At 31.1% G+C, this 14,233-nt stretch overlaps 1 protein-coding gene across 1 annotated transcript; it reads right to left on the minus strand.

The window, feature by feature from the left end:
• Positions 1-1,317: 1,317 nt before the first annotated feature.
• Positions 1,318-10,641, minus strand: LOC139529110 (glutathione S-transferase Mu 4-like). The gene is made up of 7 exons (XM_071325393.1): positions 10,513-10,641; positions 8,397-8,472; positions 6,568-6,632; positions 5,607-5,688; positions 4,019-4,119; positions 3,062-3,157; positions 1,318-1,865 (listed from the first exon to the last, which is right to left on the minus strand). The coding sequence occupies exons 1-7, from the start codon at positions 10,543-10,545 to the stop codon at positions 1,665-1,667; spliced, it is 654 nt and encodes a 217-aa protein (XP_071181494.1). The 5' UTR covers positions 10,546-10,641; the 3' UTR covers positions 1,318-1,664.
• Positions 10,642-14,233: the final 3,592 nt, after the last annotated feature.

The following is a 14,233-nucleotide window of genomic DNA, read 5'->3' on the forward strand; positions in this document are numbered from 1 at the left end:
TTTCCCTTGACTGATTTTATTTCAATTCAAAGTCGCCACAAAACAGCTTCTCCACATTCAAATAAACAGTGCTGAATCTAGGGCAATACATTCATGATCGAACATGCAATGACTACTGGAACGAACACGGAATAACGAATGAAACGATTATACAATGGCTGCTGAAATAGTCCTACGCATAACAATACCCATTGGAAATATTATGCAATAACGGCTTGAACGATCATGCAATAACACTTGAACGATCACGTAATGACTGCTGACATGATCTTATTGCCATATGGAACGATCATACATTGACTACTGTAACGAACCTGGAATAACGAGGAACAATAACACCAGACGGCAAATTGTGTGCAAGTAAAATCTGGATGCTATTTCCATGTGGGCTTCTGGTCCATGGGATGTACTGCGTTCAAAATAAGCTTTAACAAATGCGCGCAACGTCAATAATTCGGTGGGTTTGATAACCTATATCTAACTATGTTGTTGAGTCTAAGATTGAACTAAAAACTACTAAACTTCAATGATAAAATCATCAACTGAAATGTGTTTGACTGAATGCATAAATAAGTAGGAAGATGGCGTGACTTGGCTGGAGATTTGTATCCTTGGCACTCATACCACATCTAATTCTTATATCTAATAACACTTTGGATGATCATGCCGTATCATTTGAACGATCATGCATTGACTTCTGACATGATCATTCAATGACTACTGACGCGATCATGCAAAGACTGCTGAAACGATCATACAATAACCAATGGAACTATTATATGTATTATGACCACTTGAAAATGCAATGAGTGCTGAAACGTGAAAACCGTGAATTTTGGATGTTTACTGATCGATAATTTAGTCTTATTAGATGCATGACTTTTTTTTTATATTAGTTGTTTTTGGCTTTGGATTACTCTAAGATCTGTACTTGTACGGTGACCTATAATAGCTTTTAATTTCTGTGTTATTTGGTCTCATGTGGAGAGTTGTCTGATTGGCAATCATACCACATCTTCTTTCGTATATTATGAAATAATTCGATTTCATTCGCAACGTAAAAGGGGACATTACCTATTTATGATTTCGAATCTGAATCATTTCAATTATCGCTTAACATTGTATTCGTACAGTGATCGAAAGGGGATTAGAGTTTTTTCCACATGTAATTACACAGCTTTTTTTATATTTAGATAAAATAGAAATATTTAGATAAAATAGAAATATTTAGATAAAATAGAAATAGAGTCCTGATGAGGGTTGTCTGTAGTAAGCTTCCAAAAATTAGTTAAACATGCCTTAAAAATCACACAACTATTTCCAATTCGTCCATTTCAGGAAAATCTTTTAATCTTTTATTATTGATTGTACTTTAAAGAAGTCTATTCTTAGATCTTCTTAGGACGTGAATGCGAAACTTCTGATTGTGTATCTAAAATGGTTGGTAAAATTCTTCTAAAATTCGGATTATGAAAAAAACATTTTTTCTGGTAAATATTCAAATTCAACCTTGTCCATAACATCAGTATGTTACGATTGCTATTTCATAATTGGAATACATTTGCTAACTAAAAAATGGCAGCTACAATATTTCTGTATTGCAGGAGCAAAGTACGTAAAACCACTTTCCGTTTAGAACACAATTAAGTTACAGATACAACAGTTCAGTTTCCAATAAACCCTGCCCATTTGTTGTTAATTGGACGCGCTAGAAATTTATCAGAACTCATGTATTGTTTAATGGTTGGCAAAGCTTCAAATCTGGCAGTAAATGCTGATAAATTAGGATATTTGTCCAACATTCCTGGGAACATGACTTTATGTACATCAAGTAGTTCAAATGTTGGAAAATCACAAACTGTTATCTGAAAATAAAATAATAAAAACCATGTGAAAAATTAGCGTTAGTATAATTTTTCAATATTTGCCAATTTTTTTCGAGACCAAAGTGTAAGAATTTTCTACTATAATGCACATGTGTTGTATGAGAGAAAACGAAGAAAGAACGACAGAGATTAGGATGATGAGGATAATGATGATGATGACATAAGTAAAACGCACATCATCATCATTATCATCACCATCATTATCTCTGTCGTTCTTTCTTCATTCTTTTACCTTTTTCAGTAATATTTATGTGGTTTATATAATATAATGCCTGCTCGCGTTCAATTTGTATTGTTATATATATTGTATTGTGGAGAAGACTTTATAAGTATGTTTAACTTGTGTCTGATACTTTTTGCTTTGAGCAAATTAAATGCGTTTAAACTAAAAAAAACATGTTTCGTTTTACGAAATTCTGTCTCTTATTTTTGGTGAAACGCGTGAAAATACATGTAAACATTAACATTCATGTACCTTTAATTATAACTTTTCAAAAACTAACATTTAAATATAATCATTTATTTATTTGAATTTCAATAATTTCAGTATTTGTTTATAGAAAATTTAAGACATATATTTTATTGTAATTTTACCCATTTAAAGACAATTCACATCGTGTTCTCTTGCAAGCCAACATCTCAAGTTATTAGCCAGACAAGAAAGGACGGATACAGTTAAGAGATGCATACTTGTTTCACCACACTCAAAACTCTCTTAAAATATGTTGTTGAATTGTTCACGTGGACTTCTGAGGTTCAAAAGCGCTATTGTTTTTTCTATTAATTTATCAGAATTAAACTTTCACGTATGAAGTCCAATCTTTAGTTGTGATTTGTAAGCGCGGAAAGTATTTTATTTTCTATTTTTTTGTATATTCAATTTTTCCAGTGTAATTGCCTTTTATATATTGTATAGTTATCCCTCTATTGAAGTGAATGGTTTTAATTAAACACACCGATTACCATCCTTAGATATCATATTCTTTCCTGTCGTTTTGGATTTAAAATGCTGTCATTTACTTTTTTATCACTTCTTTATATTCTTATTACTTCCGCGATGCCTTTATTTACTCCTATACCCCATTCTGATCGCGCTTAATAGACAGCATTCAGTTTCATTACAATATTTTAATAGATCTTTAAAAAAATGTTCATTCCTGTATATAATTTCTTACACTGTTCCCTGCAAACCAAGATTTATCACCGAGAAAATTCTCAAACCTCTCCAACTTTGGCTGTAAGTTTTCCAAGTATTTATCTTTCAGTTTTTCCTGTCAACAAAGTATTTTAATTAGTTAAAAACAATGTGCATGGACAAAGATTAGATACCAAGAGTTTTATATTAGTTTTATATTATATAGTATATTGCATTCCAAGGCTGTGTGTATCAACTGAGATATGAAACCAGTTTGCTGTGGGTAGATGTCATGCTATTACTAAGGAATGAGAAATTCACAATAGGCTACTGAAAACATAATGATGGTCATAGATCGTAATTTTCTAGTTGTCAATCAGCACCAGTTAGAGAACATATGCAACAGATGAAATCTTTCCTGTTCAATCCACGAATTTGAGATCTCAGGGAGATACGGTATGCAAAAAAAGTAGAAGGGAGAAGGAAATCATCAATTTATATCTTGGAGTGAAATTAAAGGATAAGTAAGATTTTTTTTATCATTCTGTTTTATATGTATAAGTTTTTGTATAAATAAAGGCAAAAATAGTATACCGCTATTCAAAAGTTGTAGCAAAAATCGATTGAGAGAAAACAAATTCGGGTTACAATCGTTGTCCATTTTATTTCTACATGAGGATGAATTGATTTTTCAGAACATAAATTTTGTTTGTTTGGTGAAAAAAGGAAATTACTAAAAATAACTAACGTAACAGTTATGAATTCATAATGGGGAAAGTAATCTTAACTGTGTGCTCTGACTGTCATTAAGAACAAATATGATTATGTTTTGAAACGCTAAATGTTTGATTGAAATGACTTTTCAAAGATTTTATGACGACCTTTTTTGTTGCATTCACTGTTCATTTTACTGATTAATATTCCAAAAATAGTTACACATATACATGAATATCCATATAAACTGTTAATTTTACTAAAATATACCCATAGTACTTACATAATCAGGGTGATATGCAACTTCTGTGGTAGCGTTTCTAAAGTCGACTGCATTTTCAAACATAACCTCACAGTCTGCTACCTCTTGTGTTGTTCTACCTACTGCAAAATTACATTTAAAAGTTACTTGACGCTAAATTCAAGATTCACAATTCAACATATTCCATGAACCAAACATAAGACAGATGTTTTCATTCGTTCCATTGGTTGATATAGTCGGGCAGTTTTTTCTGTCAGGTTTTATTGATTTCATTCATCAATGTTTAAATCTACCTTGGAGTTTGGTACTTTTGTTTATATTTGTTTATACACATAACTTCAAATGCCACTGACTGAAAGACAAGGCTGCCTAACCAATTGATTTTGTAACTGTTCTCATCTTTCGCCTTTGGCTAATGGATATATTTATCTCATTACCAAGTCTCCATATACTTACATCTCCGAGGTTTTAATGTTAATTGTATCTTTAATTTGAGGTAATTAAACAGTTTTAACTTTTCCTTCCTAGCATTTCTAATCATAGTTATTAACCTCTATAAATTTCATAGAAGCATGGACTTTAATTTATTTGGCTTTGTACTTTATTTGGCTTTTTTTTTTTTTTTTTTTTTTTTTTTTTTTTTTTTTTTTTTTTTATTAACTTTTTTGGGATTCGAGCGTCACTGATGAGTCTTTTGTAGACGAAACGCGCGTCTGGCGTATATATAGAATTTAGTCCTGGTATCTATGATGAGTTTATTAGTAAGTCCGATGACACTCACAAGTATCAAAATCACCAATGGTTTCGATATTGAGGGTCATTGAAAACAATAGATTCATTGAAGATTTTGCGAAAGTTATGTTTTCGCAGTCTTAGATTAAAAGATATCAGAAAAGTTATATTATCTGCGAATGTATCGATTGTGTCTTAATTCACGAGTCGTGTAAAGAAATGGACGCTTGTTCTGACGACATGTTGAACTAATGCGAATTTCTCGTTCTGTTTATTTATCTTGGTTCTGTATAATCCAAATGGTTTTACAATTTTGAACATCGAAACTGAAAATGTTACTTCCTTTTTAATACTATATGTGGCTTCACATGAAATACAGATCAGGTAAGTTCGATCTTTGACAATTGAAATCTATAAAATTTTATACTTTGTCACCATTCATCTTTTGAATGAGTATGAATACACACTTTACAATACTGTTTAGTCTCGAAAGCAAAATGAATGCTTTAAATTTTAATGTAAAATGCCTTATACAAGACTTAGCAGGCCCGTAGCCAGGAATTTCTAAAGGGGGGTTCGTTGGCCTCAAAAACTCGACTTTAACAGTCACAATTCGAACAGAACGTTGACTTTAACAGTCATTATTCGTTTTCAAGGGGGGGGGGGGTCGTCCGAACCCCCCTGGCTACGGGTATGGACTTAGTGATATAGATAAGACAAAAAGATGACGAAATATTAAGAGGTAGATCATAAATTAAAGAATATAACATATATGTTTTTCCTTTTCTTTTGTTGACAGTCCTCCATCAATAAAGGAGATGACACATTTTATACAAATAGCTTCACCTGACGTTTCTATAACACTGTATCAACTTACACAAGTCGTACTTTCTAGCTATATATCTGAGGATGGCATTGCTCTGTGTCAGTTTTACTTCATCATCTATATAATAAGGTAGCTGGAAATAAACACTATAGTTTAGAAAGTCCCTGATATACATTAGATACATTTGGATAAAATGGAAACAATGTCAATTCTATTTATTCAGTGTAAATACTAAATAACATTCATTTCCAAAAGTGTATAAGCTGATAGTTTTAAATTGAATTCAGTAAAGAAAAAAAAAGTTATGACATGTACCCACATACACACACATTTACAAGAAGTTTGTAAATGTCACCACGTTTTTTTTTGTTCTATTTGGTATTTGAATTACAACAGTTTATTTTGACAGAATGGTAAGAAGTCTGTTGATTCCTATAGTTTTCAAAGTAACAAAACACATTAGTCTTTATATTTGACCATACACCAGCTTACTGCGACCGACGACAGGACGGTTTTGGTTATCCAGTCTGTATTCAATGTTGTTTGTTTGAATATATTTCTTTTTTTCGGAGATTATTAATCGTATTGACCTTTCGATCTATAACATTTCTATAAGCCAAGATTGTGTCCATTACATGAGATGTCGTATAAATAAAGGCAACAGTAGTATACAGCTGTTCGAAATTCATAAATTGATTGAGAAAAAAACAAATCCGGGTTACAAACTAAAACTGAGGGAAACAAAAACATAAATATAAAAAATATATTCAAAAGAATCACCTTTTTAATTTTCAAAATATAAAATATAAAATACAAACACAAATGAGGCAAAATCCGAACACACAATCCAAAAGACATAATAAGGTGTGCATATGTCTTTATACAATATATATGTGAAGCTCTTAATGGCACAGAGTTTAAAGAAGTATTGAATGCTTTTAATAAACAATGAACAAAATGTGTCATAAACACTAAATGCCCTCAAATAAACAATCGAAAAAAAAATACTCACATCAGGGAAAGGGAGACCAAATGTGTGTTTCACAGATAACCAGGCGTCTTTGCTGAACTCAGGACCTAAAATATTACGTCAATACTAATAAATAGAAAATGAAGTATAATAAATAATCAAAAGAAACACCTTTTTTATGTCTCAAAATATACATTTGAACGCAAATTTTGCTATCAGACAGTTAATGGAATGTCCAACAAGACTTTTTTTAGTTATTATGCTATAATTCTTATGTTTAACATATTATATATCTATGGCAAGCCATTTTGCTATTTATTCTTACTTCAAGATATCTCATAAACTTTATAAGATATCTAATATAGTTTATAAGATATCTTATATAGTTTATAAGATATTCATATAGTTTATAAGATATCTTATATAGTTTATAAGATATCTCATATAATTTATCAGATATCTTATATGATTGTCTTTATAAGATATCTCATAAACTATATAAGATATCTTATAAACTATATGAGATATCTTATGAACTATATAAGATATCTTATAAACTATATAAGATATCTTATAAACTATATAAGATATCTTATAAACTATATAAGATATCTTATAAACTATATAAGATATCTTATAAATTATATAAGATATCTTATACATTATATAAGATATCTTATACATTATATAAGATATCTTATACATTATATAAGATATCTTATAAATGATATAAGATATCTTATAAAAAGATTGTTAATAAGATATGTCATATACTTTATAAGATACCTTATAAACTTTAGAAGATATCTTATAAAGTATATAAGATATCATATAAACTTTATGAGATATCTTATATAACATTAAATATATCTTGTATAACATTAAAGATATCTCATATAACATTAAAGATATCTTATATAATATATGAGATATCTTATAAAAATGAAATTATATAAGATATCTTATATATTAAAGGAGATATTTTAAATATTATATAAGATATCTTATATATTATAGGAGATATCTTGAAATTCGAAAAAAATAGTAAAACGGCTTGCCATAGATATCTTCTGTTCTTTTCCTGTGCTTTTTATTATTTGTTTGCCCCTTTCTTACGGTTCGTCGTCAGCAATCGGACAATAACTAAAAAACGCGTTAACATATTTGCATGAAACTTTGGTGAATTGTTCATATCAATTGACGTGAGCTTCTTTAAATGTGGCTTCATTTCAATTTTTATTCATTTTAGATTTTAAAATATACTTCCGAGTTATGGATTGTTATAACAATTCATCAAATAAGGGGATTTTCAAGTTTTCGGACAATACTATAATAAGTTGTTAAGTGTCAGACATTCAGACACTCACTAATATTATTTGAATCTTATTTTTTACTAACCAGTGTTTGCATATCGGCTATGAAACGATACGTTTTCAGTGATCATCATTTTCTTAATTGATTAGGCCGACAACTGTTTTGTTTCGAGCGTCAAAGATCATTCCCATATAGACGAAACGCATACTGTCATTTAAGCGTTTTTAAACTGCAATCTTTGATGAAACTACTAGGTTGCTGCCAGTGTGAATGGATATACGTCCCAATGTGCATCAACAGCTTAGTAATCAGTAATACTGTGCTGCCATGTAATATCATTTGTTATGTATTAACTGCCAATAAAATGTTTATAAAGCATGCAAAACACTTTGGGTTTTGTACTTCAGACAAAGATGACCATAGCCAAGTTTAACACAACTTTTATTTGAGGTGTGTTTGGTTTTCTTTTGAGTCTTGTGTTAAGCCTGATTTATTTGATGTGTTTTTATACTATGATTTTCTCCTCATTAGTTTTTCTCTAAATAGATGCACATTACCATCTCCCATTACGTAATACACGTCTTCAAATTGTTCTCCAACATAATTCAGTAATAGTCGGATTGGTTGTGCAAGCTGAAATGTATTAATAAGATACTGCAATTTAATATGAAATGAATGTGACAATATGTTTATGGAAGAGAGAGAGAGATTCAAAGCCAGGATCCAACACAGCTACATGTATATGCAATTATAGCCATGCGTAAGTAATTTTTATTTTAGGGTTGTATTTACAAATACAAATATTTTATTGGCACAAACACAATTTGATAACTATTTAAACCATTGGGTCGATGCCACTGCTGGTGGACGTTTCGTCCCCGAGGGTATCCCCAGCCCAGTGGTCAACATTTCGGTGTTGACATGAATATCAATAATGTGGTCATTTTTATAAATTTCCTGTGTACAAAACTTAAAATTTTTTGAAAAACTAAGGATTTTCTTATTCCAGGCATAGATTACTTTGGCCGTATTTAACACAACTTTTTGGAATTTTGGATCCTCAATGCTCTTCAACTTTGTACTTGTTTGGCGTTATAAATATTTCTATATGAGCGGCACTGATGAGTCTTATGTAGACGAAACGCGCGTCTGGCGTACTCAATTATAATCCTGGTACCTTTGATAACTATTTAAACCACTTGGTCGATGCCACTGCTGGTGGATGTTTCGTCCACAAGGGTACCATCAGCCCAGTAGTCAACATTTCGCCGTTGACATGAATATCAATAATGTGGTCATTTTTATAAATTTCCTGTGTACAAAACTTTAAATTTTTGGAAAAACTAAGGATTTTCTTATTCCAGGCATAGATTACTGTAGCCGTATTTGACACAAATTTTTGGATTTTTGGATCCTCAATGCTCTTCAACTTTGCACTTGTTTGGCTTTATTAATATTTCGATATGAACGTCACTGATGAGTCTTATGTAGACGAAACGCGCGTCTGACGTACTAAATTATAATCCTAGTACCTTTGATAACTATTACAATAATTGGCAAGTGCCCATATTTCAGTATATTATAACAATGAATACAGCATAGTTTAATATGTTATAGTTCAGAAGCTAAAATCGGGTCACTTTCAGGACTTTTAAACAATTACTATTAATGCAACTTTTAATATTTAGCTGATTTTCACTACAACATGAAGGAAGTATAATATTTTTAAAGTTTATTCTGTAGTTTTTCATCTTCTACCTCACCCGATTTACTTACATTAAAAACTCGTTCATCGGTGGGTAAACCTAAATATCGCCCTTTTCAATAGCAAGATTGTGTGCACTCAATCTTATTTTACACAGAGATGGCCTTTCTAATTTTATATATAACTTAATGTATTTTTTAACTATCGATAGCACATGGGTTTGTTGTTATATTGGAAATTATTTTAGCATAACAATAAGTCATCTTAACAATTTTAAGAGTTTAAAGTTCTTTGTACGATAGCACGGACTGGTCATTCGCGGTAAAAGTTTACATTGAAAATACATTTTCATAGCTTGACCATTCGAAGCTCAGCCTTAGTGCAGTAAAGTTCCCCCTTCCCCCGGTGAACATGTTTTGTATAAGTTTATATTTGTAAATGCATCACGTTTTTCTGCAGATCTTATAAAGAACATTATGTAAATATTGTTTTGTGATATGAAAGATTCTATTAGATATGTTTGTAAGACATGTATGCTGCAGCGGTCTTAGTGTGCTGGCAAAGTGATTTGAGGACAGTTGTATTATAAGATAATAAAACTTTGCTGCACTCGTCTATGCGAGCTGTTTCCCGTAGATAAGTGTTTGAGTTTTGTTCATAAATACTTTATTTGCGTTTGAGGCCACGAATAAGATATTAATATACTTTTTTGTTTTATTTTATTGACGAATATAATCTCTGATAGTAATTAGTAGTTTTCCCTTCACTGAAATCCCTAATGCTGAATTATAAAAACCCAAATGTATGACGCAAATGTTAGACGTATTAAACGTTCTATTTTTTCTTACAGAAATCCACTACAAATAACTTTGAACCTTTGAGGACTATATTTTGGCATACGATTTGTCAATTCACAAAGGGCGTTTTCAATGAAAAACCTGAATATACCGAAGAAATATTAATCCTACCACTCTTGTTTTCCAGTATCCAAGAACAGGCATGTTGTTGTTTTGAATTAGAAAGTTGTATAAATTACATATCTATGCAATGTAAATAAGATGCAAAGTTATTTAGGAAACCGGTGATAACACACATAACGTTTGTAAAAATAGTCCAGGTATACTATTTTATTTACCTGGATAAAAGCAAGACGTTGGCTTGCACCTCTTATCGTCCTAAGCCTTGTCCCATTCAGTATATAAGTATTGGACAACTTGTATGCCAGATCTCATTCTGAATAGCGTGTGCATGTTACAAGTCATCACTGCCAAGCCTAAGATCAAACGATATGAAGTCATTATGTTTTGTGTAGTGAAAATTTGTTTTGTAGTAGTGAAGATTTGTACACAAAAACATGTTTAAATTATTTAACATATTGAAAATTCAAAGTATCGACAACAGGAAGAAAGTCTGAGACACTAATGAATTGTTTAGGCATAACAACTCAATACTGTTTAGTAGATTACCAAATATGAATGAATTATTTTCGGTTGTGCACAATGAATCGATAGAGCACTAAAATATGTTGGATGAAGAGCAGCTTCGGTATAACGAATCATCTTTATTTCTCTAGTTCGTTTCGCTGTATAGAAGTTTCTGTAGTGGGGATAAAATCAAAATTAAGGCAAACAAATAAAGTAGTCTATGGACATCACAATACAAAATTCATTAAAAATACCACTTTAGATCTGGGGTGAGCGGGATGAAAAAACTCCTGTATTTCGAGTGATTTAAGACTTCATGCGTTACCACTACCGGTTGAATACTAGTCCACGTGTATCGTCAGCTTAGAATGTAAAGAGAGAAGGACGATACCTAATAGTATTCAAAATCCGACGATAAATCATTGACAAAGTGACACCATGTTGTCTGTCTAACGTCTTCCCCAATGAGGCTTAAAAATAACCAACTCCGTGCTCATGTTGATTTTCGGTACAGTCCTGGTATATTATATACCTTTCTTATATGGGCGTTTTTCAATAAAAGTGTGAATTTCAGGTTAAAAAAAATGGAAAATCAACTTATCTAAAATTTTATTTCAAGAGTTATTTTGAACACCTCTATTATAGACCTGTTTGTAAATAAAAAGTGCAATCTTAAATACTCGGACGAAAGATACCAGAGGGAGAGTCAAACTCAAAGATAGAAAATAAACTGACAACGCCATGGCTAAAAATAAAAAGACGGAAACAGACAAAAAATAGTACAGAAGACGCAACATAGAAAACTAAAGACTAAGCAACACGAACCCAACCAAAAACTGAAGGTGATCTCCGGTGCTCCGGAAGGGTAGGCAGATCCTGCTCCATATAATATTTCATAATTTATGTACTGTTTCGTAGGGGTCATTTGCCAACTACGAAACTGCTTCTAAACGCACATCTTATGACATTTTAATGTTTCCTATTGATATTCCAGTTTGTTTTATTTTATATACTACATAGATCTCATTTTTTTCTGAATTGGAGAATCATTTTTATATCGATAAAGATAAGACAGTACTTCACATATGAGGTACAACTCATGTTACGTAGCTGACATTTTGATGAGTTTCGTAGTTGACAAAACCGTGTCGTAGTGGACAAAAAGTTTCGTAGTTGACATCAACCCTATTCTATGTAGAAAAAAAACATACTAAAAATTACATGAAACTAACTCTTGTTATTTGTTTTGAACGAATATGATTGAAAAAAGAGTAATAAAACGACTGCATGGTAGTGGTAGTGTCCACTACGAAACGTTTTACTCCCAAACTTGTTTTGTAGTTGACCATTACGTAGTAGACATATTCACATGTTTTATTCCCCCCCCCCACAATCCCTATATTGCAATAGTAACAACAATGATTTTATTCATCAAAGCACATACTAAGCTGTACACTGATATATTTTTTTCATATCTTTAAAACCAGATACTTAAGGAGATTTGACTCGCTTCGTAGTGGACATTAAAAAAAATACGAAATCACTCTGGTCCATTTGATATGCTCATTTTTTGGCAAACAATTTAACTGCCGTTATAAAAGCATCACTTCTATTGTAAGACCCTAATGAATATATCTCTTGCAAACATTATATTTATAAAACTGTTTATTAGCAAAATTTAATGACTTCGTTTCGTACTGGACATTTTGTCAGGAATGTCAGGAACACACCTTCTAAAATTAAAATCCTTTGTCAAAAACTGTTTATTAAAATATGTTGGCTATAAACATACTTTTGAATAATTAAAGAACTTATATTAAGTAAAAATAACATTTATTTCTACCCTTTTTTGCAATATTTTAGAGTATGAGAAGTTGGGATAATTGGTAAGGTGAGATTTTTTTAACTTTTTTTTATAAATTTTATTCCTTGTTTATAATACATGAATTTTTATAGCTTCAGCTGATTTTTAATCGTCAGTGTCAAAAGAAAAACTCACCAAAGATAACAGGCTTTTAATTTTAAACAACGAACGATTAAACGCGATTTAAACTCAAGTGACAATTTCAAATTGAAATAATACTAACAATAAAAACGATTTTTTATTCAGAAGGTTGAAAATGGGCTTTCATGATTTTGTCAAACCACTATGATTCCAACCAAGCATAGTTCAATTGTAGATTTTATGGCATTATTAATTACAACATGTAGTAACACAGCTTACTAATTCATATAAGAAAGGCACCAAGGGTCAAATGCCCCTTTGATTCTGTTAGAGTTAAATAAGCCTTGTATTTTTATTGTCAGTCGTAGCTCTGATTATCTCTAATGCAAAAGAAGGAACTGTTCAACATTTTAAAGCTCATTATTTAGTAACCAAATATCTTAAGGTTAGTCGTCATGTAAAGCTCCTTTTCTCCATTCTCATATAATATGTCTAAACTAAGAATTGTAAAGCATAATAGTTCATATCTTTAATAACAATGAAAAATTAAATTCAACATAATTCATAATATAAGTGAAATCCAGATATGTAAATAGAAGGTACTTCGAAATCATGAGCTGATGAAGAATTACTGCAAAAACCTATCTACAATTTGTGAACTCTATACTTAGTTAGCTTGTAACAATGGCATGCATGTAATGAGTTCTTGACTAAAAATAGAAGACATCAAGATAAATTACAGTTCCCTACTAAATATTGGATATTATATCAAGAACATTTAGATGTTCATACATTTTGTACTAGCAGAACATATCATTAAAAATCATAAGAAAATTTAAACAAAAATACATAACTCCAAGGTAAATTCCAAAACAGGGAAGTCCTCAAAAACAGACACACCGAACGTGTTTTGTAGTCGATATCACATATACTGTTTACAGAATATACTTCCTCGATAAATTACAAACTAAGTCAAATCTACAAGGATAAACAAGAGGGACGAAAGATACCAGATCGATACATAAATCGAAAATAAACTGACAAAGCCAAAATGGAAGCAAAACTGTAAAACCATCTTGCGTCCTAATCGCAGATCAGGAACCATCTGCACAGGTTCCACTCTCTTCTTCAATAGTACGCTCTACTTTCATTTTCATTAAACATTAAACGAATGTCACAAATGCATGGCTTTTTTCAGTTGGAAGAACCGAAGTGCATTCTGGTCTAAATGTATACTCATATGATATGAAGAAGACAACACATTCAGCTTGTTTATACCAAACAAAGTTGCATCTTTATCCTCATGTTCTATCTCTTAAG

Source organism: Mytilus edulis, chromosome 1 (genome assembly GCF_963676685.1).
Source record: "Mytilus edulis chromosome 1, xbMytEdul2.2, whole genome shotgun sequence".
Lineage (NCBI taxonomy): Eukaryota > Metazoa > Mollusca > Bivalvia > Mytilida > Mytilidae > Mytilus > Mytilus edulis.

Bases quoted from the DNA above. Each gene is read 5' to 3' on its own strand.
- LOC139529110 (XM_071325393.1), bottom strand. From the start codon at position 10,545: ATGCCTGTTCTTGGATACTGGAAAACAAGAGTG. The intron at 4,120-5,606 runs GTAAGTTGATAC...GTAATTTTGCAG, and splicing joins AGCTAGAAAGTACGACTTGT to TAGGTAGAACAACACAAGAG. The intron at 3,158-4,018 runs GTAAGTACTATG...CTTTGTTGACAG, and splicing joins TTGCATATCACCCTGATTAT to GAAAAACTGAAAGATAAATA.